At 37.4% G+C, this 25,659-nt stretch overlaps 1 protein-coding gene across 1 annotated transcript in view; it reads left to right on the top strand.

The window, feature by feature from the left end:
• The window catches only part of LOC106871832 (uncharacterized), a 200,873-nt gene that overhangs the window by 50,160 nt on the left and 125,054 nt on the right, over positions 1-25,659 (top strand). Inside the window, exon 2 of the mRNA XM_052967211.2 lies at positions 9,488-9,701. Coding sequence (XP_052823171.1) covers positions 9,488-9,701 — 214 coding nt within the window. The remainder of the gene's footprint in view (positions 1-9,487; positions 9,702-25,659) is intronic.

The following is a 25,659-nucleotide window of genomic DNA, read 5'->3' as shown; positions in this document are numbered from 1 at the left end:
ACTTTTCGTTTATTGTTATTTCCTATTTCACGGTTCCTTGTTTAATAGCTTTTGACTGTTGTTTGTTTATCATTGGTTGGTGTTTCTGTTTAAATCAACAGATATAGCGAATGGTGGTGAGCAAGCAGAAGATAGACGTTATTTTAACTACATATAAAAATATATACAGACTATACATAATATACTCATGTAAATATAGATATATTTACATTTACGTGTATATATATATATATATATATATATGTATATATATACACATGCAGATATTCATATACACATATATATACATACATATACATATTCTTTTATACTTTTCTTATATATGTACATGTATATATATATATAGGGATTTACTTTTCGTAATGAGATAAAAAAAAACCCAAGGCTGTGTATATTTTAGAACATTTATTAATAGAAGGTCTTACAGCTGCTTCCAGGATATTTATTATATCCCTTCATCGGAGACGGTGTGAGAGGATCGTTGAAGGGATATAAAAATCATCCTGAAAGCAGCTGTAAGACTTTCTATTTATAGATGTTCTAAAATATACGCACCCTTGTTTTTTTTTTTATCTCATTACGTAAAGTAAATCCTTATATTCACACGCTGATATATAACCTATGTTGGACCCCTTATTCACATAATCACCGAACCTGGAGCTTAACTATGGTCTATTCATAGCACTTACTCAACATTACCTGAAATCTCTGGGTCTAATTGACACCATTACCGCTCATAAACCTATATATATATATATATATATATATATATATATATATATATATATATATATATATATATATATATATATATATATATATATATATATATAAAAGTGCGCAGTTAGAAATTTGGATAATTCTTTATTTGCGTTTTTGTTCGCTTAACTGACCTGTTTAAGAAAAGTAAAAACCAAGATGGTTTTAAAACATCTTGGTTTTAATTTTTCTTGAAGTGTTCGGTTAAGCGAACGAAAGCTCTAATAAAGAATTATTCAAAATTCTAACTGCCTCCTTTTTCTTTATACACAAGTATCTGTACTCCACTTCAAATCACACACACACACACACACACACACACACACACACACACACACACACACACATGAAGGCTACTACTCGGTTTCGAGAAACGCCATCGCTTGATTGTTCTCTGAAAACAGCATAGATGTCGGCTTTTCTGACTTGCTAGGGACCTACTCTTTTGTACAGATGCTGCAATGATTGGGTGCCTCTTGCAGCGGATGTTCAGAGAGTTACCATTAATGACTTCATCCCATTATGGAATTTTTCATTCATTTTACGGGTACGGCTAGCTAGCTGTAGTAGGCAACATGTAATAGCGATGTCAAAAATTAAGAGATGTCTATATCTGAAGCTTTTTAAAGTGAAGAAAAGCTTTGCTCATTGCCAATCCCACACTCAAAACAATATTAAGCATGTCCCTCTTCCAGAATGAACTAGTCAATGAGTATAAGATTTTTAACTCCATAGGACAAAAATCAAGGCATGTCAAAGGTTGTCCAACAAATATGTATGTGTCTATAAACATGTCTGTGTGTGTGTGTGTATGTGTGTGTGTGTGAGTGTATATGTATGTATGTATATATACATATGCGTGTGTGCCAGTGTGTGTGTGTGTGATGGGTGAGTGTTTATTCTCTGTGTACAAGTGTGTGTGTATAAATACATATATAACTATACAGGAAACAGAGTAGTCAAAGCATGAAGAGACAGAAAAGCGTGGTGTGGAAAGAGTGGGAGGAAGAATGCATCATGAACACATTGTTATTCTTACTACGGTAATCACTCGCCATATCGCGGTTCACCTATCGCGGTTTATTAATGAAACTTCGATTCTTCTGTGGTGTTGTTTTGTATTTATAATAAAATAAATATATACAAATTATAAAAATAAAAAGAAATATACAGCATAGTGCTATTTCTACTTCGGGGATATATTCACCTATCGCGTGGCAGTTTGGACCGTGGTACCCGCGATAGTCGAGGGATTACTGTATTAACATTATCTACAACAAAAACTCAAGTACCAGCATTCCCCAATCACTTCCATTCTGACCATCGTCATTATAGAGACTACTATGATAGTAACAGCGAAAAGACAAAAACACCAACGGCATCTCCGATATTAAGACAGTTTTGTATGAGTTCACTCGATCTATAACAAAAGCAATCAAATCTCCCTCGTTTACCTTAAACATTTGAAATAAGGAACGAATACATATTTGGACTGCTTTCTTGTGATTATGTATCTGCTGGATCGGAATTGATATCAGACTAATGTAATAATAATAACCGGGTCATTAGCCCAGACCCAGCAAATATGTAATCGAAAGCTTTCCAAGGTAGGAAATGCAAAAGCTATTTCTACCCACTGGTTGACCACGATAATGATGATGCTTCTTGTGGTGGTGATGGATTAAAATAGTGGCGGTGGTGATGGTGGTCTGGTGGTGGTAGTGGTACGGCGGTGTTGATGGTGTTTTGATGAAGTCATGGTGGTGATGTCGAAGCGGTGGTGGCTTGAAGATGAGGGTGGGATGCTGGTGGTGGTGTTGGTGTGTTGGTGGTCTGGAGGGTCATGATTGTGGTACGGTGGAGATGGCTGTTCTAGTGGTTATAGTATGGGTTTGTAGTAATGGTGATGAGACTGTTATGGTGGTGGTAGTGTGGTGGTAATGGTATAGTGGTGGTGGTATGGAGGTGATTATTGTATTGGTGGTAGTGGTTGTGGTGGTGGTGGTGGTGATTGTATAGTGGTAATGGTGGTAGCGGTGGTTGTGTTTCAGTGGCGGTGGTGTTGTTGTAGTGGTGGTGGTGGTGTTGTTGGTGGTGGTAGTGGTGGTAATGATTGTATTGTGATAGTGGTGGTGGTAGTGGCTATGGTGATAACGATAGTGGTGGTGGTGATGATTTTATGGTGGTGGGGCCGATTGTGATGATGGTGGTTGTGTTACAGTGGTGGTTTTGCTACTGTGTTGGTGGTGTTGTGGTGTTTATATTCTGGTGAGGGCGGTCATGTTAGTGGTGCCTGTGGGGTTGGAACTAGATATGCAGATATGGGAAAGCAGACATGACTGTAGTGAATGTAGCGACATCTGCTGGTCTAACTGTAGAAATGGATACTCGACCAACATCAAAGAACGGCCATTTAAAAATGGTCAAATCGGCACATGCGCGCACGCATGCACACTTCACACACACATACACGAACTAGCACAAATACGCGCAAACACACACAAATATGCGTATGCGTGTGATTGTGTTTGTGTGCTTGTGTGTGTATGTATTTATATATTCACTCAGGCAAACAGATGTAGTCGCACACGTCCGAAAACACATACACACATGCGCGCGCACGCACACACCCACACACACACACACACACATGCATACACATACATGCACATGCACTTACACATGTACTAACACTCAAATTTCACAGATGGAATGCGTTTGTACAGATTTAAGCACACGTGCACACATATAATTTGCGCACGTATTTACACGCACTTAACGTACACATGCTTAAATATGTACAAATATACATATTTACATACATAAATGCATACATACACATGTACATACACATATACATACGTACATACACATACACACAAACACAAACATGAACGCAGGCCACAGGCCTATGTACACGCGCGCGCGCAGTACACTGCAAATTCAGTACCCAGGATGCACTTTCAGCTTCATACCTATTATTATTAAAACAACAGGGTACATACCAACCAGTCTGGAGCTGGACTTGGGCTCTTGGACAGAAAACGCAAACCTTTATTTTACATTACAAATAACCTTGATATCTGGGAGTATAACAACCTGCAAGACACTCTTAAGATTTAATGGCGGGTGAACAAAACAAGACGCCTTCCTTCATAACCTTGCTACAAATCAAATGGCCGGTTAAAATTTATTCTACATATATACATTCACATATATACATAAGTAAATGCTTACATACATACATATATACATACATACTAAGCTCTTCGCACGGCGTGCTAACGTTTCTAACAGCTCGCCGCCTTTCAAATAATTAATATTACAAAATAATAAAGAGGAGAGCTGGTAGAATCGTCAGCTAAGCGAAATGCTTAGCGGTATTTCGTTTGCCGCTACGTTCTGAGTTCAAATTCCGCCGAGGTCGACTTTGTCTTTCATCCTTTCGGGGTCGATTAAATAAGTACCAGTTACGCACTGGGGTCAATATAATCGACTTAATCCCTTTGTTTGTCCCCTCTGTGTGTAGCCCCTTGTGGGCAGTAAAGAAATAAAAAACGTTATTACGCTGGGCGAAATGTTTAGCGGTATTTTTTCTGCCGCTACGTTCTGAGTTCAAATTCCGCCGAGGTCGACTTTGCTTTTCATCCTTTCGGGGTCGATAAATTAAGTACCAGTTACACACTGGGGTCGATGTAATCGACTTAATCCCTTTGTCTGTCCTTCTTTGTCCCCTCTATGTTTAGCCCCATGCGAGCTGGCAGAATCGTCAGCACGCCGGGCAAAATGCTTAGCGGTATTTCGTCTGCCGCTACGTTCTGAGTTCAAATTCCGCCGATGTCGACTTCGCCTTTCATCCTTTTGGGGTCGATAAATTAAGTACCAGTTACGGACTGAGGTTGATGTAATCGACTTAATCCCTTTATATGTCCTTCTTTGTCCCCTTTATGTTTAACCCCATGCGGGCAATAAAAAATAAGAATCGTTAGCTCGCCGGGCGAAATACTTAGCGGCAGTTAATCCGTCTTTACGTTCCGAGTTCAAATTCTACCGAAGTCGACTTTGCCTTTAATCCTTACGGGTTCGATAAAATAAGTGCCAGTTGAACACTTGGGGTTGATGTAATCGACTTACCTCTTGCCCAGAAACTGCTGGCCTAGTGCCAAAATTTGAAACCGAAATCACACACACACACACACACACACACACAAACAAGGTACATAGAACGATATTATAAATAGTTTTTGCTTTGTTTGTCTCCCTTTATCTCTTTCTTTCCCTCTGTGTTCCCCATTTTCTGTCTCCCTCTTTCTCTTTCCCTTCTGCTCGTTCCCAAAACAAATACATACAAACATGTACATTCATACATACAATAAAACAATATTTCCATACGTTGCCACTGACCCACGAACGGGCACACGCACACGCACACGGACACATGAAAATACATTTACATGCGTTGCTACACATCCACACGCATCCATTCGCACAAACACCACACACACGCGCGCGCGCGTGCAAAGCACACAAACATGTTTAGGCGTACACACACTCACACACACACACACACAAACACACACACACACACACACACACACACACACACACACACACACACACACACACACATATATATATATATATACACACAGTGCAGTGAATAAACTGTCGTGTAAATCACGCAAAAATGAGAATAACACCGATATCTTATTTTAACAGATACATATTTACCAAAATTACATAAAAATATCCTAAAATATTAAAGAGTAAATTTATTTACCAAAATCACCATTGGCTTCAACCATGGCCTCCAGACGACTTCGGAATCTCCTGCAACTCTTCTAGACGGTCTCCTTGCTTAAATTAGTGAATGCTGCCATAATGCTAGACAGATTTTAGAGGTGATGTGGAAGCAGAAATTGTTTGACATCCATTGTCAGAAATTATCCCCTCCTTGTGTGGCATGGTGCAGAGTCTTGTTGCCAGACATAGGGTCTTCCAGTAGTCACCTTCTTGATCCAGGACAGCAGAACCTCCTCCAGGCATTTGATGTAGGCCTCCATGCTGATTGAATCTGGGGCCATGTGGGAAGATGAATGGAGGCATAACTTCGCCATCACTAGTGATCACTCCAAACACTATAATGTCCACTGGATGTTTGATTTTTATCACTCTTGCTAGATGCCCTCAGATTGCACTGTCCTCAGATTGACACCCAAACACACTGAAATGTTCGTATTGGAGCTTCGAGCGCGAATACCAACCAGTACAGCATGCAGTTTCCAATATTCAGAATTTCTTCGAGTAATAGGCGTATATATATATTTCTATATACATACATACAATACATACATGCATACATACATGCATACACACACACACACACACACACACACACACACATACACACACGCATATATATATGTATATATATATATGTATATATATATATATATATATATATATATATATATATATATATATATATATATATATATATATATATATATATATATATATATATATATATATATATATATTACTCAATGAAATTCCGACTTTGATTTTGTCATTTTATTTACAGTCTTATAATTGAGTAATATATTCTCCTATACACAATTACACACACCCCTGTATACACCCTGCCACACACACAAAACAATGCATATACACATGCATTTTGATCATTCTTTACTTTGTGTCAGGAAATCTATCAATTATCATTGTCCTTCCACTTCGTATGACGTTTTAACACATTGTTAAGTTAATTTGTCTTGTACAAACTTATCTCACCACACTTACTCCCTCACTCACGCGCTCTTCGTTTTTTTTTTCTTTGCTTTCTCATTCTATATAACTTTCTCTCTTTCTCTCTCTCTCTCTCTCTCTCTCTCTGTGTCCCTTCCACGCTATCACGTTAATTGTATTTTCTCTTTCTTTCCCTTTCTAGTCAATTTGGCAAATACAACTGTCAAACTGATAAAATAATAAGGTGACTTAATTTTCATTCATGGGATTCTGTGGCTAGGAAATGTCTTTTTCTTTTACATCATTTTGCATTCACTGCAGGAAATCTAGCAGACAATAAATACGGCGAACAGAAACATTGTTTGAGTCTCTCTCTCTGACTCTCTCTTTCTCTGTATGTATATATATATATATATATATATATATATATATATATATATATATATACTCCAAGAAAGTTAGGGGTTGAGAATCCAACCCACTCAGGGATAATATCTATCCAATATACTGCTGGGAGGGTACCCAATTATTGTTACACTAGTGTTATACCAAGTGTAATAAGTGGGTGCGAGTAAAAGGTTTTTTTTTTTTACCCTAAATTTATATAGCATTAAGAAATGGAGGGGAATATGAGACACTCATCAACTTGCAGACACTGTATTCCGTTGATTAATCTGTTTATTTTATAAATTGACAAAAAACACAATATACGGACACTTATGACATACCATGTCATATCAACAATTAAGATTTCAAATTTAAGGGACATTTAGCAATTGGAGAAGGGGCGAAATCATACATACATGGTATGTCATAAGTGTCTGTATAGTGTCTTTTTTTGTCATTTTGGTTATAAAATAAACAGATTAATCAAACGGAATACAGTGTCTGCAAGTTGATGAGTGCCTCATATTCCCCTCCATTTTCTTATTGCTATACACACACACACACACACACACACACACACACACACACACACACACACACACACACACACGCACGCACAAACACACACACACACACTCACACACACACACACACACACACACATATATATATAGTTTGTACCTGTCGGTGTATATAAAAACAGACTCGCAAATGTGGATATACATACATACATACATACATACATACATACATACATATATATACAAACACACACATACTTGTAAATATGCACGTATACCTGTGTATATATGTTTATTGATTTATCTCTTATTTTGTACCCTGAAAAGAGACTTAGATTCTGGAGGATGAGCTGTAGTATTATATATTATATTTACAAGTAAAGATTGATAATGATTTCTAAGTTTCGGCTTAATCGGTTTCGTCAGACTGTAGGCTAAACCTCATTTTCGATTCACAGTCAAGCTTGTTCTTTCAACATAAAATATATCTCTACTCAACTGGAACATATTGAGCTACCGTTCAGACAATGTTGACTATGTTTTCTAAATATCTATGCAAAAGAAAATAAAAACAGTCGTTAACCATTTATATACGTGTATGTATGTACATATTTATGTATGTGTGAGTGTGCGTATCTACGCATCTATGCATCCATGTATATATGTGTACGTGTGTGCTGTGAGTGTGTGCGTGTGTGTGATTGTGTGTGTGAGTATGTATTAGACCATTTATACACACATAGACACACACATAAATATATTAGGTGAGAACGTTTTATACTTTTCCTCAGTGTCATGTCTTTTAGGTGCGTTGTTCCCTGTTATCAACTGTTTATCTTCCGCCGAATGATGATCTACACCTGCGGATTATATTTCAAATATTATATGTTTTAGCTCTATAACGAAAACTTTTATCTCTTGATGCATTTCGCTTACTAATTAGTTTTCGTTTTAAAGAATTTTTGTCTTAGTTTAAATTTGAAATTTTTCTTCGATGCCGTTCTTATACCATTTTTCTGTTAATGATTGCAGATGTAGACTAAGAACGGCTTCGACAAAAGTCACATAACTAATTAGTTTGTGTCTCTTTAGATTGCTTCACGTAATTTATAAACGCGCTAGTATCCTTCTCAGTCGGAGATTTAGATGTTGATTTGTGATTCATCTATCGGCTCTTAGATTATCCACCACATATAAAGGTTGACCAAGAGAGAGAGAAAGAGAGAGTACGGTGTCTACCATCATTTCGGCATTCTTTTTTCTGTCAACGTTACAGTTACATAACTAGTTTTGTTGATAGTTGTACCCTCCACAGAATATTTGTAAGTGGTAGGTGACGGCCTCGTGTATCGGGCGTAAACTTCTTTATATGAACACTAAGCTCATGGTTATGTAGTACATGTCCTAGTTTAGTGTGCTCCTTATTTGCAATTATGTTACTGACACTACGAAACCACATGAAGCTCATCTCTCACTGCTCACACGTGACCTTCGTGCAACTTTCTTTTCCTCACGTGACCATCTTTCTTTTCTCGCACGGACGTTCTAAGGACTGGACGTCTATCAAAGAAAATATTTCTCGCAGCGTTCACTATTTTCCCCTCGTTCTGGTCTAACCTCCATGTTTGTTTTCGTTCGGTTTCCTTGCATGTCTCCACTGTCCTATCTTTGTTCCCAACTTTGACCATCCATAAATCCAAAATTTTATTTTGGAAGTTATGGGAGCAACTGTCTTCGATGACTCATATTGTCGTTGAATGCTCGAAATGAGGAGTAGATAGACAGCCGACGACTGATGAATGGTCGTTCTTTGTGTTACTTGTCAAGTTTTCTATTTTTTCTTGTTGTTTTCATACTTAACTCATTTCTTTTCGTACTTCGTGTTGTTTACAGTTAGTGACATCCTGTACCCATATATGCATATATGTATATATATATGCTGAGAGATATCGAGATAGCCAGAGAATGTGAGATAGGGAGTAGGATGTACGTGTGAATGAGTCTCGTCTGTGTATGTGTTTATTGTAACGACAAGCGTAAATTTTAACGTACTAAAACTTTTTCCATTTCAGAAAAGTTGGTACTGTCAGCAGCTGGTCCGACAGTTACGAATTCTCTTTCATCGCTCAGTCGAAATGATATTGCGGAACGATCCATTAAAAAATTTAAAGTCTGTGACGGAAACATCACTGCTTTGCAAGCAATAGAATGTCAATTGGAAAGTAAAGAACTCTGGAGCAAATTCTACGAATTAGGAACGGAAATGATTATCACCAAAACCGGCAGGTAAGATGTTGTAATTTTGTTTAGTGCGATCGGTCAATCATGGCAAAAATTGGTTGCCAAGCATGGTAAATAATCTGTCAGTCAGGTGCTGGTATTGATCTAATTGATTTCACCTTTCATATATAATCAGGTTGTGATGTGATGTCAATTTGGCTGCTAATTCTAGCAAGGTGGGCGACCACTTAAGTGATCTATTGTTACCTCGTGTCATAGTAACTCTTTGTCTTTCTGAAACGATAAACACGCGGTTTTGATGGTGATTATGATGTCGTTGATGCTACTGATGACAGTTATTATGATAAAAATTAATGTCATCGATTTTATAATCCTGTTTATTTCCGAAAAAAATAAAACGGCTGTGGGTTGGTGGAATGAACGAATACTGATAAAAAGCCAGAGGTAACTTAACTGCGTTCTTTTAAGTTGTGATTCCTAAATTCCATAAATAGTAAACTAGTGAACTCCATTGCATCTACATCACTTGATCCCCTTACATTTTGTAACTAAATTGTAGACACAGGCGTGATTGTGCAATAAGAACATTGCTTCCCAGCAACATGGTTCCAGGTTCAGTGCCACGCAGTGGCACCTTCGCCGAGTGATTTCAAATGTATCCTTGGGCTGACGAATACCTTGTGAGTAGATTTGGTAGACAGGAACCGAAAGAAGCCTGTGGTATATATATATATATATATATATATATATATATATATATATATATATAGTACCGCTGCCGTAGTCTCCTTTAGAGAGACTTAGAAATATTAATAACTCTATTTCTGAAAACCAGTGGATAGATTCCACTGAAATTATATATATATATATATATATATATATATATACAGAGAGAGAGAGAATGAGAGAGAGAGAGAGAGAGAGAGAGAGAGAGAGAGAGAGAGAGAGAGAGAGAGAGAGAGAGAGAGCGAGAGAGAAGAGGGTAAATATACATACGCACGCACACACACACTCACTCTCTCTCTCCCACACATAAAAGAGACGAGGGGGTTTTAGTCAGAATGACTCAAACTAATAGGCATGTATTCTGAGTGCTCGAATAGGTAAGTCACTAAAATTCCTTATGTAAAGTGACTAGAAGTGATTTCCCCTTGAGTCGGTCGGTATGGGGTAAAGTAGAAAAGAAAAGGCAAACAGTTTGGTAAGACTTGACAAGGACATTCAATTTAGCTATCTAAACCTTTTATTATACAGCTGAATCTGGAACGGCAAGCTGGCAGAGTCGTTAGCACGTCGGGCGAAATTCTTACCAGTATTTCGTCTGTCGTTATGTTCTGAGTTCAAATTTCGTTGATTTCGCTTTTCATCCTTTTGGGGTCGATAAATTGAGTACTGGGGTTCGATGTAATTGACTTATACCTCCTCCAAATTTCAGGCCTTGTGCCTATTGAAGAAAGGATTATATAGCTAAATTAAATGTCCATGACAAGTCTTTTCAAACTGATTACCTTTTCTTTTCTACTTTAACCTATATATATATATATATTTTTCTCCTTGTCTCCGTATTCTTTCTGTTGAAGAGCGTAGCTCGAAACGTCAAAGACTTTCCGTATTCCCGAGCGTCATACTAATATATACTTTTGTTATTTACACCACCTGTCCTCGTCTGTTGTTATTTTTTGTATATTCTCCCATATATATATGTTTATATATATATATATATATATATATATATATATATATATATATATATATATATATGTGTGTGTGTGTGTGTGTGTGTGTGTATGTGTGTGTACCTTTGTTTGTCCTACACAACCGATGTTTACGTCCTCGTAATTTTACAGTTTGACAAGAGAGACGAATAAAATATGTAATTTAGAAACTGAAAGATTTGAGAATGAGAAAGTCGATTTCGTTATGAAGATCTGTATGCACGTGTTTGTAGGATTGTTGGCGTGGAAACCTGAAGAAAACGATAGCCAAACTGATCCTTTCTAGCAAAGGCACAAGGCCCAAAATTTTGGAGGAGCGGGACAAGTCGATTAAATCGACCCCAGTGTTTCATTGTTACTTGATTTATCGACCCCGAAAGGATGAAAGGCAAAGTCGACTTCGGCAGAATTTGAACTCAGAACGTAAAGTCATACGAAATTCCGCTGAGAATCGTGTCCGGTGTGCTAACGATTCTCCCGGTTCACCGCCTAAATAATAATAATAATAATAATAATAATAATAATAATAATAATAATAATAATAATAATAATAATAATAATAATAATAATAATGATGATGATAATGATAATAATAATAATAATAATATTAATAATAATAATAAGGATAATAAAAAGAAGAAGAAGAAGAAGAAGAAGAAGAAGAAGAAGAAGAAGAAGAAGAAGAAGAAGAACAACAACAACAACAACAACAGCAACAACAACAACAATCGAAACCAAGCATCAGATTCGCCTAGCTTTGTTCTTGCACTCCAGCACCTCAAAATAATTGTTGTTGTAAGTGAACTAACATCAAACCGAGACTCCCAAGTACACCGTTAGAGACAGGGTTATGAGCTGCTCTCGCTGCTGACTTAAGTCTGCTACACAACGTTAGCCGCAATATACGCAACCATATTGAATAATGACAGTTTGATAGCTGTATTTCATCGAATCAAAAGAGGCTTCGGAGAGCGATGTTGCTGCAACATCGCGATTATTGGTTGTCATTATACGGACTGGCAACATCCATTACTTACAAACACCTCAAACGGCTTTTCTATTTTTGATGGCCGCCATATTAATTTGGGTTCATTTCGAATTCACTTGTCACATTTAGTTGTATAAGGTAGTCTAAATAGAAAATTAATTGAACGTGATCATTAATTTTCTGTCGGATGTAAAAGAAAGAAAAAGTGTGGGAAGGAAGAGAAAGGAGTAGGGAGCAGAAAAACATGAAGAATAAATAAAATAACAGAATAAGAAATTTGTTGAAGTGAAGTTAAATGTATCAGTACGAAAAACTACAGCAGAAAGGAATCGTTGTAAACAAAAGACGCGAGTACAAATGGTCACAAAAGACTAAATACAAGAACAAAAGTACAAAAAATATTGGTATAACTACTAACTGTGTTGTTGTTGGCACTCCGTCGCTTACGACGTCGAGGGTTCCAGATGATCCGATCAACGGAACAGCCTGCTCGTGAAATTAACGTGCAAGTGGCTGAGCACTCCACAGACACGTGTACCCTTAACGTAGTTCTCAGGGATATTCAGCGTGACACAGTGTGACAAGGCAGGCCCATTGAAATACAGGTACAACAGAAACAGGAAGAAAGATGAGAGAAAGTTGTGGTGAAAGAGTACAGCAGGGTTCGCCACCATCCCCTGCCGGAGCCTCGTGGAACTTTAGTTGTTTTCGCTCAATAAACACTCACAACGTCCGGTCTGGGAATCGAAACCGCGATCCTATGACCGCGAGTCCGATGCCCTAACCACTGGGCCATTGCGCCTCCACAACTACTAACTAGAAAGCAAACAAAATGAGCAAGAACTGCTGTCCTTTTTTTGTTTACCTGGTAAAAAGCAATTATAAAAATTATACCATGGAGAAGAAATTTAACATGTATTCACATGGAATGGGAGAACAATATGCATCCTATACTATTTGTGTGAAAAAACCTAAATATTAAATTTGATTTAACAATTTAATTCACACAAAGAAAACGATCTTTTTGCATTATGTAATTGATATGTACATCAATAAAAAAACACGTCTGAAACAACTGTAGTAAAACTCAGCCCAATTGTCATTATATAAATATGTGTGTGTGTATGAATGTATGCATGTATGTACGTTTATATATATGCGTGTGTGTATGTGTGTGAGTGCGTGTATACATACATATCTACATACATATCTACCTACATGTATGTATGTATGTATGTATGTATGTGTGTGTGTATGTATGCATGTATGTATGTATGTATCTACATATTTATTGTGTGTGTTTTTATGTTTCTGCTTGTCCCCCGTCACCGGTTGTTAACCGGTGTTGTTTTATTTAGGCCCTAGTAACTTAGCGAGTCGACAAAAAGTGACTGAATAAATAAATACCAGGCAAAAAAAAAGTACTGGGGTCGAATTGTTCGACTAAATCCCACAAAGCGTCGCCTCACTATGGCCGCAGTCCAATGATTGAAACAAGAAAAACACAAATCCTATAGACAGACAGACAGACAGACAGATAGATAGATAGATAGATAGATAGATAGATAGATAGATAGATAGATAGATAGATAGATAAGTGTATGTGTGTGTGTGTGTGTGTATGCGCAAGTGTGTGTATATAGTTGGTATATATATAACCTTCACTCTTTGTATCTCTTTTCATGATATCCGCATACGTAAACACACACACATGCACTCATACATACAAGTACACAGACATAGATAGATAGACCTGTAGATAGATAGATAGATAGATAGATAGATAGATAGATCGAAATGTATAACTATATGCGTGCGTGTGGCCAATTGGCTTCTTCATCGTGTTGTCAATTAAGCTTTAAACACAAAACTTTGATTAACCCTTATCCTTGGTAGTAGAAATTTATCTAACGTCGGTGCAATGAACATGGGATCTAATGGTTGTAAAGAGTACCACTTGCTTTTGCGAGTTTTTACTTATAGGTCTCTCTCTCTCTCTCTCTCTCTCTCTCTCTCTCTCTCTCTACGTGTGTGTCTGTAGATTTTATGTGTATGTGTGTGTATTAACTACAAACACACACACAGACACACACATGAGAGCTGATCAATAAGTATCGGACTGCTGCCATAGTAACGAAGATGAGACATGCAGAGTAAAGCCGCTTGGCACAGATTGACCTTGTACTCTGCTGTGTAAGCACACACAGTTTTAACGTTTTAGCTCTCTCCCGCTGCTAACAGCAGTGCTTTGCAGGAACGTGTGTAGCGTGTAATCGTCGCATTGACCATGACAGAGATAATTGAGCAGAGAATCTACATCAAATTTTGCCAAAAGCTTGGCGATACCTGCTCAGAGGCCTGCGCAAAGTTTCCAAAGCGATTTCATCATTCTTGAAACAGTCAAAGAGATCTTCCGCAACTGAAACCCGAGTGTCTTTTTGGTCAGCTGAAAGTAGATTTGCTACAACCTTAGCAGACACACGTCTCGTGCACAAATCTTCATTAATAATGAACTAAACTGCACCGTAACTAATCTGCATATTTTCCGATAACTCACGGATGGTTGATTCGACGATTTCCCCTCGCAGCTGCATGCACATCTACGATGTTTTACTCATTTCTGCTGGTTGCAGGTGTCTCAGAAAGTTCGTCGGTATCGACATTTTGGGGCAATCTTGGAAACGTCTGAACCTCTCGTACACTTGTGTGCGGCTCATACACCGCTCTCCATACACTGTCTGCAATTTTGCGCAGGTCTCTGAGCAGGTATCGTCATGACAACTTTCTCTGTCATGGTCAATGCGACGATCACGCGCTACACACCTTCCTTCCAAGCAGTGACGTAAGCAGCAGAAGTGAGTTAGAACGTCAAAACTTGGTGTGCAAACAGCAGAATTCAAGGCCAATCTGTGTCAAGCAGCTTTACTCTGCGTGCTTCATTACTATGGCAACAGTCCGGATACTTATTGATCAGCCGTAACGTGTATGTGTATATATGTGGTAAGTAGCTTGCTTACCAACCACATAGCTCCGGGTTCAGTCCCACTGCGTGGCACCTTGGGCAAGTGTCTTCTACTATAGCCTCGGGCCGACCAAAGCCTTGTGAGTGGATTTGGTAGACGGAAACTGAAAGAAGCCCGTCGTATATATGTATATATATATATGTATGTATATATATATATATATATATATATATATATATATATATATGTGTGTGTGTGTGTGTGTGTGTGTGTGTGTGTGTGTGTGTCTGTGTTTGTCCCCCCACCATCGCTTGACAACCGATGTTGGTGTGTTTACGTCCCCGTAACTTAGCGTTCGGCAAAAAGAGATAGATAGAATAAGTACTAGGCTTCCAAAGAGTAAGTCCTGGGGTTGATTTGCTCGACAAAAGGCGGTGTTCCAGCATGGCCGCAGTCAAATGACTGAAACAAGTAAAAGAGTAAAAGAGTAAAAGAATATATATATATATATATATATATATATATATATATATATATATATATATCCTTCACTCTTTGTATCTCTTTTCATGATGTCCGCATACGTAAACACACACACATGGATCCATACTTACAAGCACACACACACACACACACGTCTGTGAATCTGTTCGTATATGTGTATACGTGTGCGCGCGCGCGTGTGTATTGAACGAGCGTATAAGATATCATCTGTTTCTATTTATGCTGCTAAATCTTTATAAATCTTGAATATAATTCCCCCTATTATCTGTCACTCTCGGCCCTAGTTCACTCTCCTCCCAAATTTCTCTCGCATTATATTTTCCTCCTCTCATTCTCTCTCAGCCTCTCAACTTTCCTATCACTCACAACACCATCTCATCACTGTCGTATTCGTGGCTGCATCTGTAAACTTACAATAGGTTATCAGCCTCGTTTCCATTCCTCTTCCGGGTCAGAGTTCAGATTGTCTATCCATAAATATGGACCTTAAAATGTAAATGGACGTCTGCTCGCGTTGTCAAAATCTGAAAGCGATACTCTTAAATAACGGACAGTCTCTTCTTTACTGATATTGCTCGCACACACACGCGCGCACATGCACAAACACTTTCTTCTTTTTTCTCTCTCTCTCTGTCCCTTCTCTCTATTTCTTTCCCACTCTATCTTTCTCTCTTTCCTTCTCTTGTTGTCCTGTTTTAATCTGTAGCATATTGACCAGTGATTGTTGTTGCTGATGTTGTTTGATCTCAGTTCAATTTCCGATCGAGTAGATCGATAGTCAAACGTATTCCAACCACGACCAGTCCATCTATTTCGGTGTATTCAGGACTACTGAGGTGTATTTGACTACTATTTGTAGTGAATCAAACAACAACTTTGAGTCCTTCCGTATTAGCGTTGATCCCATAAACCAAAGATGCTCCACTGACGACAGCGTGTAAGAAGGACTATATTATTGATCAATATTTAAGACTGAAGACTGCTATATCTCGCGGTATGAATGGTCACTTAGAGGTTCCAGCTCACAATCATTGAACATAAGATAACTGCAACAAAACCCCATCTCTTTCACATGATTTCTGAAACCTTATATCGATAAAAAGATCTTCACATCCATCCCAATCAACGACAAGATGCTAGAAGAATGCAACTCTGCTTTGAAAACTGACGCAATTCTTCAGTGCAACTACAACTGCTGACATACTAGTGAGTTATATGCTAATCTGGTCTCTGGAAATACTAGGTATTGCGGCCAACACTCCCTGAAATCATCTGTTACCCTCTGTAAAATAAGGACTTACTGGAAAATTTAGTGCTAGATATACAAAAATCGGCTGGTGACGTCTTATAAATCTGATCGATTACCGCTGACTTGAAGCTAAAGGTTTGCCTCTATGTGGTAGATATTTAGAGCAGTCACCGGTTTAGAGCAAATTGTCAAAGGAAAGGACACAAACAGCGAAAATAACGAGATACAAAGACTCAAATCTCTCAACTGGTTCCGTAGAATCTTTATCCGCGCTACCACCATCAGCGCCGACAAATACACGACTAGGTACTGCAATACCTTGGGATTCAAGGGTCCACAGATCTTCAAGAGACCTGCATGGTAGGGATGTAGATGTCTTTAAAATTAAACTGAATCACCTACTATTAAGAGCACCAGAAGAGCGACCTTCACGGCAGTAAGTGGGAATGCAGCAGCAGTAGCAGCTGTATCAACCTCCTTCACTTACCAAATGCCAACAATTGAGGGTGCATCAATGAAGGTGTTGCAAAACCAGTTGATGGGGATACAGCATGGCTACAGCACTTGAGCTGAAACTAATAACAAAATATAGGCGCAAGGGTGGCTGTGGGGTGAGAAGCTTGTTTCACAACCACATGGTCCTGGGTTCAGTCACACTGCGTGGCACCGTGGGTATGTGTCTTCCAGGGCCGACCAAAATCTCGTGAGTGGATTTGTATAGTATACACACACACACACACAAAACAGTCTACAGTTAAGTAGAGAATCAGTCAACAGATTCAAGTTACGGTGTGTATGTATGTGTGTGTGTGTGTGTGTGTGTGTGTAACTAATTGATGGAGTGAACATGAATGAATGAATGAGAAAATGAATGAGGTTGAAAAGTGCAAATATTCAGATTCAAGGAAAAGAAAAACGTCAGAAAAAATACATATAAAATCATAATACCAAAAAGGTTTGAAACAGAACGATTTATATATCTTTTATATTTTTGTGCTAGAAGGCAATTCGTCAGCTTATGTCTTGTAAAAATCCTCTAAGTACATATCACTTAGAGAATCCCTTGGCAAATACACTTTGTTCTGTTGTGAAGACAACACAACGGCCTAATCGGCTGGTAGTATTAGTTGTAGTAGTGATATCTGTGGTGGTGTTGTTGTTGTTGGTGGTAGGAAAAGGTGAAAGAAAGGTGCAAATTACACGGTGATAAATACGCACAGGCAGAAGTTGAATACGAAGAAAAATGTAGTGATTGATAGATTGATAGGGAAATAGAAAAAAATTATAAAAACGAGAAAAATATGTATGTATATATATATATGTGTATACATACACACACATACACACACATATATATGTATATAATAAAACATTGGGGTTATGCTAAGTGGAGAGGAAAAGGTTAAGTATTAGAGAATATTGTTAACATTTAGTACCTTTAACAGATAGTATCGTTAACAAAATTGAAGAATAGTAAAGAGCACAACAAACAAAAAAAGGTGTGTGTGTGTGTGTGTGTGTGTGTGTGTGTGTGTGTGTGTGTGAAAAGAAATAAAAAGATAAATAAGATCGATTGAGTGAAAGAAAAGAAGAAAGACAAGAAAGGGGCGGCTGAATTTACGAGGAAGTACTTGGCTGTCTAAGGATGGTGTTGTTGGTTATAGGTGAAAAGAAATATGACCAGAGTCTGAGTGAGGAAGAGAGAAAGTGACATGATATAAAGATTCAGCGAATAGTACCGAATAGCATTTTTTAACGTATAATTACAATTGTTGTACTCGGAGCCAGTAATCTTATTGACCGGCGGTCAGTGAGGATGCCCATATTTCGCCCTGTGTAAAAAAATGATGGCCCACTAAAGAACATATATTGGCGGGCGTAATAGAGAAGAGAATAAATTATTAACAGACGAACAGGAAAAAAAAGGAAGAAAATACTCTGACAGAAGAAAAATGAAAACTAAAAAAAAAAAAAATGGATTCGAACAATGACGGAAAGTGGGAAAGTCACTGCGAAGCGGTGTTAAACATTTAGCGGTAACAATTCAACAAGGAAACTGATCTTTACTGGCTGTAAGTGTTTCTATTCTACAGCCGACAGTACCCCTATCAAGGCGTTTCCTGGCAGATTTAATTTCCAAAACAAATTATTTCCTCTTTTATCCCCTTTTCTTTTCGAATACAAAAATGAAAAATGGCGACTGAAGGCGACAGAAGATATGAAGAATTTCAAGTTGTTTCGTCGTTAGATTTATTACAAACACTTCAGTTTCTTTCTATTTATTTACTTTTTCTTTATATAACTATGAAAATTTCTGTCGTTTTAACTCTACTTCTTTTTCTTTGATTTTCTCTCTTTTAAACTTCTCATTCTTTTCATTTTCATTCCGCCTCATCTCCTTGTCTTATTCTATTCTCTATTCACTGATCCACCTCATTTAATCAAAGGAATGTCTTTGAACGTAACTGGAACTCCATGTGGAGTTTATTTCTGAAGAGTTCGTTTGCATTCTGAGGTGTAAAGATCGTCGGGAGGTCATTCACTTGTTTTTCCACGGGAATGACCTGTTTGCGAGTGAAATGTATATATGTATATGATTGTGTACGTGTGTATGAATAGAAAGTTAAAAACAAACACCTATATAGCCTTTTATTTGGATCTTGATTTCATACTTCAGGGCTTTACATATTAGCCATGCGGCCTAATTTTGAAACATTCATTAAACAAATTAGAAATAATTAACACTAGTCTCGTGGAGGCATATGGCCTAGTGGCTAGAGCAGCGGACTCGCGGTCGAGGGATCGTGGGTTCGAATCTCAGACCGAGCGATATGTGTGTTTATGAGTGAAACACCTAAACTCCACGCGGCTCCGGCAGAAGGTAATGGCGAACTTCTACTGACTCTTTCGCCAAAACTTTCTCTAACTCTTTCCTCCTGCATCTGATAACTCACCTGGTACGGACCGGCGTCCCGTCTAGGTGGGGAACCTATACGCCAATGAAACCGTGGAACCGGCTTTTATGCGCTAGGTATTACTCGAGAAGGAACAAACAACAACATACACTTGTCTCTAATCTGAATCTTATATAATGTGTTAAAACAACTTTGTTGATTTTAGTTGTCAGTTGATATTTGTCTGCTGATATTAGAAACACTGAAAGTGGTTCGAGACCAATTTCTTTGTGGGGAAATCTTTGATATTAATGTTATGAAAATGTAGTTTCTCCCTCATATTAAAATTCTGAGTGCTAACGTGAAATGGCTGGTGCAATTTTTGATAGAAGTAGTATATGAATTTAGCTGTTCATTGTCGTGCCTTTAACGGAGAAGACCTATGACCAAATACAATCTAGTTAAGATTATTCTATCGTTTCGTATATAGTTTATCCCAGACTACGTCATCCAGTATAACTTTAAAGAACCCTGCGGTAAATGTAAGCGGGATTCGAATGCTATTTTAGGCTGTACGCTCAAAATGACTTGGTCTATAAAAGATCTAGTTTGTAGAGATGTCGAAGTAAAAGTTGTAACGACGAATTGTTTACTTGATCCATTCCTAGGTGCATACAAATATGTAAATATAATGTGGCTTCCATCGATTACTTTTGACCGTGTATCACCCTGGGTAACGCTTTTTAATGAAGACCGGTAGCTGATCATATAAGCATGTTGCCATCGGTGTTGCCGAAGAGAAAGGCTGCTGCCATACGACCGTTATAACTTGGTATCAGTCTTGTGGCAGGCATTGCTGTCAGAATAAACAGACCACAGTAGATACTACAAGACATCCCGCCTTTGTTTTGGTGCTTTTTCCTCAAGCCCAAAAGAATGAAAAACAGAGTCAATTTCAGCAGGATTTGAATTCAGAACATAAAATTGTCTTTAATCATAAACCTTGATATTTGCTCATATTTATATACGCATTTTCCCAATCGCACATTTATCCAGGATCAAATGCGTAAGGTGAAGCGAATGGGCAAAGTCGTTAGAGACATTTGGACAAATTATCTTCCAGTATTTGTTTCAACACTCTACGCATTTAGTTAAAATCCTACCTTGGCTGACCTTGGCTTTCGCATTTTTGGCAGTCGATTAAATAAAGCCCCAGTCCAGAAGGAATCTAACAGACAGCTGGATACGATGTCTGGTGACATTTGTTCCAGCTCTTTGAGTTTTGTATTATCGGATGGTAGACTAAAATGGCCACCCGTTTTAATACAACCAATTGATCTTCAAATACCTTTAGAAGACCAATTCCGGAAACCCTGAAATGTAAATGCGTACATATATATATATATATATATATATATATATATATATATATATATATATATATATATATATATATATATATATCATTTTACTTTAAACTGAAGGATTATTCAATATTTTTAATAGACTAAATATTTATTATTCTTTAACAAAGGTAGTGCTAACTGTTACGCCAAAGTTTCGTGTTATTTTTAGCCTTCGTCAGACAGTCCGATGAAAGCTAAGCTGGCAGAAACTTCGAAGTTACTGCCGTCGCTATTCTTGCTAAAGAATAATAATACACAGCCCTCTACCCCACCCACGTCATATTTTTGTATTTTGTTTTCTGCTTCTGAGACAACTAGTTAGAAGAAATATCTGTTATCTGCCTATAGAAAATACAAGACGTTAGCAAGCAAGCTAGGAAACTGTTAGTGTAACCGCTAGGGATAACGATGAAATCTCTTTGAAATCATTCTTTACCTTCTTAACTTCTTGACAAAGAGAGAACACTTTGGTTAATGTGGTACTGGATATACAACGGTCCGGATTAAAAAAAAGAAAAGAAACTAGGTTGGTCATAGCTGTAATACTTTTGATGATATATCTGAAAGATCCGAGCTTACCTACAATTAAAGAAGAATATCGGGAAGAGTGCTGTTGGTGGTTTGATCTGCTAGAAAAACCAACCAACTTTTCTGCAAATGATACATTAACGTCTTAAAAGAAGTAGGAGAAATTTAACAGCAATGTATTCCTCGATACACTAGGCTTGAAATGAATATAAAAAGAGCGTGTATGTCAGATTAAAACATATTTGGTTAAAGTTCTCTCCACCTTAGCTGGTTAACAAGAATAAAAAAAACAATAACAAGAGCACTCAGGGAACGTAAACCTCAGCCAAAGCAAAACCAAAGTCCTCTCAAGGATTAGCCAGAGATGATTTTTAAAATGAGAATATCTGAAATAAACTCGACTGCTCTCACAAACGAGAATACTAAAAATGAACCCGACCGCTCTCAAAAATTAAGTTAAAAAAAAAAAACAGGAAAAATAATCCAGAATCATTGTCCAGTACGGGAACGATCCCAAAATCTAATCAGTTTGGGCTAGACACGTGGGTAAATATTCCTGAAAATTTCATCAGAATCCATCCTGTGATTCTTGCTATATCTTGTCCACGAACAAACATGACTGGAGAACAATACCTCTGCCTTCGCTAAGTTGGAGGTAACAACCACACAAGTGACGACGACGGCGAACACGAAGGACACGCCAAGGACAAGGTGAATCTCTGATGTTAGTGTGTTCAGGTAGAAAGTGAGAGTGAGAGAGAGAGAAAAAAAAGAGAAAGTGAGAGTGAGAAAAGGAGAGGGAGAGAAAGAATGGGAGGAGAGAGGATGACATTAAGAGAGGCACACGGTAGTCATAGGGGGCGAGAGAAAGTGGGAGAGAGAGCGGAAGTGAAGGAATGAGAGATTCAAATCAACGAGAAAGCATGCAAGAAAGTAAATGTATGCGATTGGGAGAGTTTAAGTAAAGGAGAGTAATAGTAAGAAAGAGAAAGAGTGAGGGGGGAGAAAGAGATACAGAAAGAAGAAAGCAGTGGTGAGAGTAAGACTTAGAAAGAAGTGTGTGTGCGTGTGAGAGAGAGGGAGTGTGTGAGAGACAGTGTAAGAGAGAGAGAGAGAGAGTGTGTGTGTGAGTGAGGGTGTGTGAGAGAGAAGGTGTGAGAGAGTGAGAGTGAGAGATAAAGAAAGTGTGAGAGAAAGGGTGTGTGTGAGAGAGAGTGTGTGAGAGAGAGGGTGTGTGAGAGAGAGAGGGTGTATGAGAAAGAGAAGGTGTGTGAGAGAGGGAGTGAGAGAGAGAAGGTATGAGAGAGTGAGAGAGACAGAGTGAGAGAGAGAGGGAGTGAGAGTGAGGTAGAGAGAGAGAGAGAGAGAGTCGATGACAAAGTGATTTGTGACAGAGAGGGAAAAAGAAAAACTAGGATATGCGTGCTTGAGAGAGTGATAAGATACATAGAGAGACGGAAAGAGAGAGAAAGAGAGAGGAAGAGACATAGAGAGACACAGAGAGACAGATAGATAGACAGGGAGAGGGAGGGAGGGAGAGAAAGAGAGAGAAAGAGAGAGAAAGAGAGAGGAAGAGACATAGAGAGACACAGAGAGACAGATAGATAGACAGGGAGAGGGAGGGAGGGAGAGAAAGAGAGAGAAAGAGAGAGAGAGAGCGGAAGATGAATGGACGTTACTGAGGGACAGACAGAATATATGAATGAATGAAAATGAAAAAGAAAGAGTTACATAAAGAGAATGAAAGCGGTTTACACGAGAAATGGAAATCTCTTCTAAAAGCAATTTGTCTCAACCATATTTCGTCCTATCTCATTCATGCCAACCTTCATCTCTGCTCAATACCCATTTGTATTGCGGCTCCGCTGTTGAAAAAACCATTGTATTTTACCCCCTACATATCATTTTATTACCCCTATTTTGTTTTGTTCAACCTTCTCAAGAATACAAATATGTAAAAAAGAAAGAACCACGAAAGGTAAATACTCCCTTTCCACATGTAAAAAATGGCGGTAGGGAACTAAAAATAGTCTTATTGTTTTATTTATTGCTTCATATTTCGCTTTATTTATTTATTTACTTTTTTTGTTTGTGCTTTGTTAGCATGTTGTGAAAAATGCTTTCGAAGTCGTTTGTTATTCATTCAAATAATGGTTCCAGTGTGGTTCATAAATGCATTTGTATAATATATGTGTGTGTGTGTGTATGTGTATATATATATATATATATATATATATATATATATATATATATATATATATATATATATATATATATATATATATATATATAATATATATATATATATATATATATATATATATATATATATATATATGTATATATATATATATATATATATATATATATATATATATATATATATAATATATATATATATATATATATAATATATATATATATATATATATATGTATATATATATATATATATATATATATATATATATATATATATATATATATATATATATATATATATATATATATAAGCGTAGGAGTGGCTGCATGCTAAGTAGCTTGCTTACCAACCACATGGTTCCGGGTTCAGACCCACTGCGTGGCACCCTGGGCAAGTGTCTTCTACTATAGCCTCGGGCCGACAAAAGCCTTGTGAGTGCATTTATGATAAGTCGGCTGCACGTGTTCTTCGCTGCTCTGACCTGTCAGCAGCTGAAGGCACTGAAACACTAATACAACCCAACAGGACGACTGAAAAATAACTCAAGACTGGAATATTTACAGTTTCCTGTGAGTATTTTGAATTTCCCTCAAAATAAGTTTCGAACACATAAACGATCAGCTTTAAAACTTTTAATATCTACAACTTCTTTGAATACCTATCCTTTACTTTCCCCCATGAGTATTCGAAAATTATTATTATTATTATTATTATTATTATTATTATTATTATTATTATTATTATTATTATTCAGTAGTTTTATTTTTATAACGTGCTTTCACTTCAATACCGAGCGCAGCTCTGTGCGCCTTGGGTATGTGCTGTGGTTTGCTGTGATGCTCTTATGGTTACTGTATTGAAAGTGTTTTGTGTAGGATGTGTGCACAGTACACCCAAGGCACACAGAACTGTGCTCGTTTATGCAGTGAAAGCACATGATAAAAAATATAACTACTGAATAATAATAATGATAATAACAACAACAAGAGCGTTGATAGTGACCTCGAAGTTTCGATCTTGCTAGCCTCCGTCGGACTCATTTTGGCGTGGGTGTATAGCAAGACGTTTGCTTGCAGAGCACTTGGTTCCAGATTCGATCCCACAGCATGGTACTTATTATTATTATTATTATTATTATTATTATTATTATTATTATTGTTGTTGTTGTTGTTGTTTTTGTTGTTGTTATTATTATCATCATTATTATTATTATTCAGTAGTTATATTTTTTATCATGTGCTTTCACTGCATAACTGAGCACAGTTCTGTGTGCCTTGGGTGTACTGTGCTTGTTGTTGCTGCTCTTACTTTTACTGTATTGTAAGTTGTTTTACGTAGGATATGTGCAGGGTCTCGTAGTGCTATTTTCTGTATGTTATAGACACTTGTGAGTCCTAGTGTTTTTATTATGTATTTGTCTGAATGATAGGGATTGTTTCTGTTTTTAGACTCTAGATTCGAGTCCCCTCTATTTCCAGGTCTTTGTATTTTGAAAGCTTTTCCGTTTCTTTTAGAGAAACATTTTGGCCTTAATTTCTCTTATTATTATTATTA

The sequence above is a fragment of the Octopus bimaculoides genome, chromosome 1 (assembly GCF_046866305.1).
Source record: "Octopus bimaculoides isolate indiv1 chromosome 1, ASM4686630v1, whole genome shotgun sequence".
Lineage (NCBI taxonomy): Eukaryota > Metazoa > Mollusca > Cephalopoda > Octopoda > Octopodidae > Octopus > Octopus bimaculoides.
Note: the sequence above shows the minus strand (reverse complement) of the source record. Positions and strands in the feature narration are given on the sequence as shown.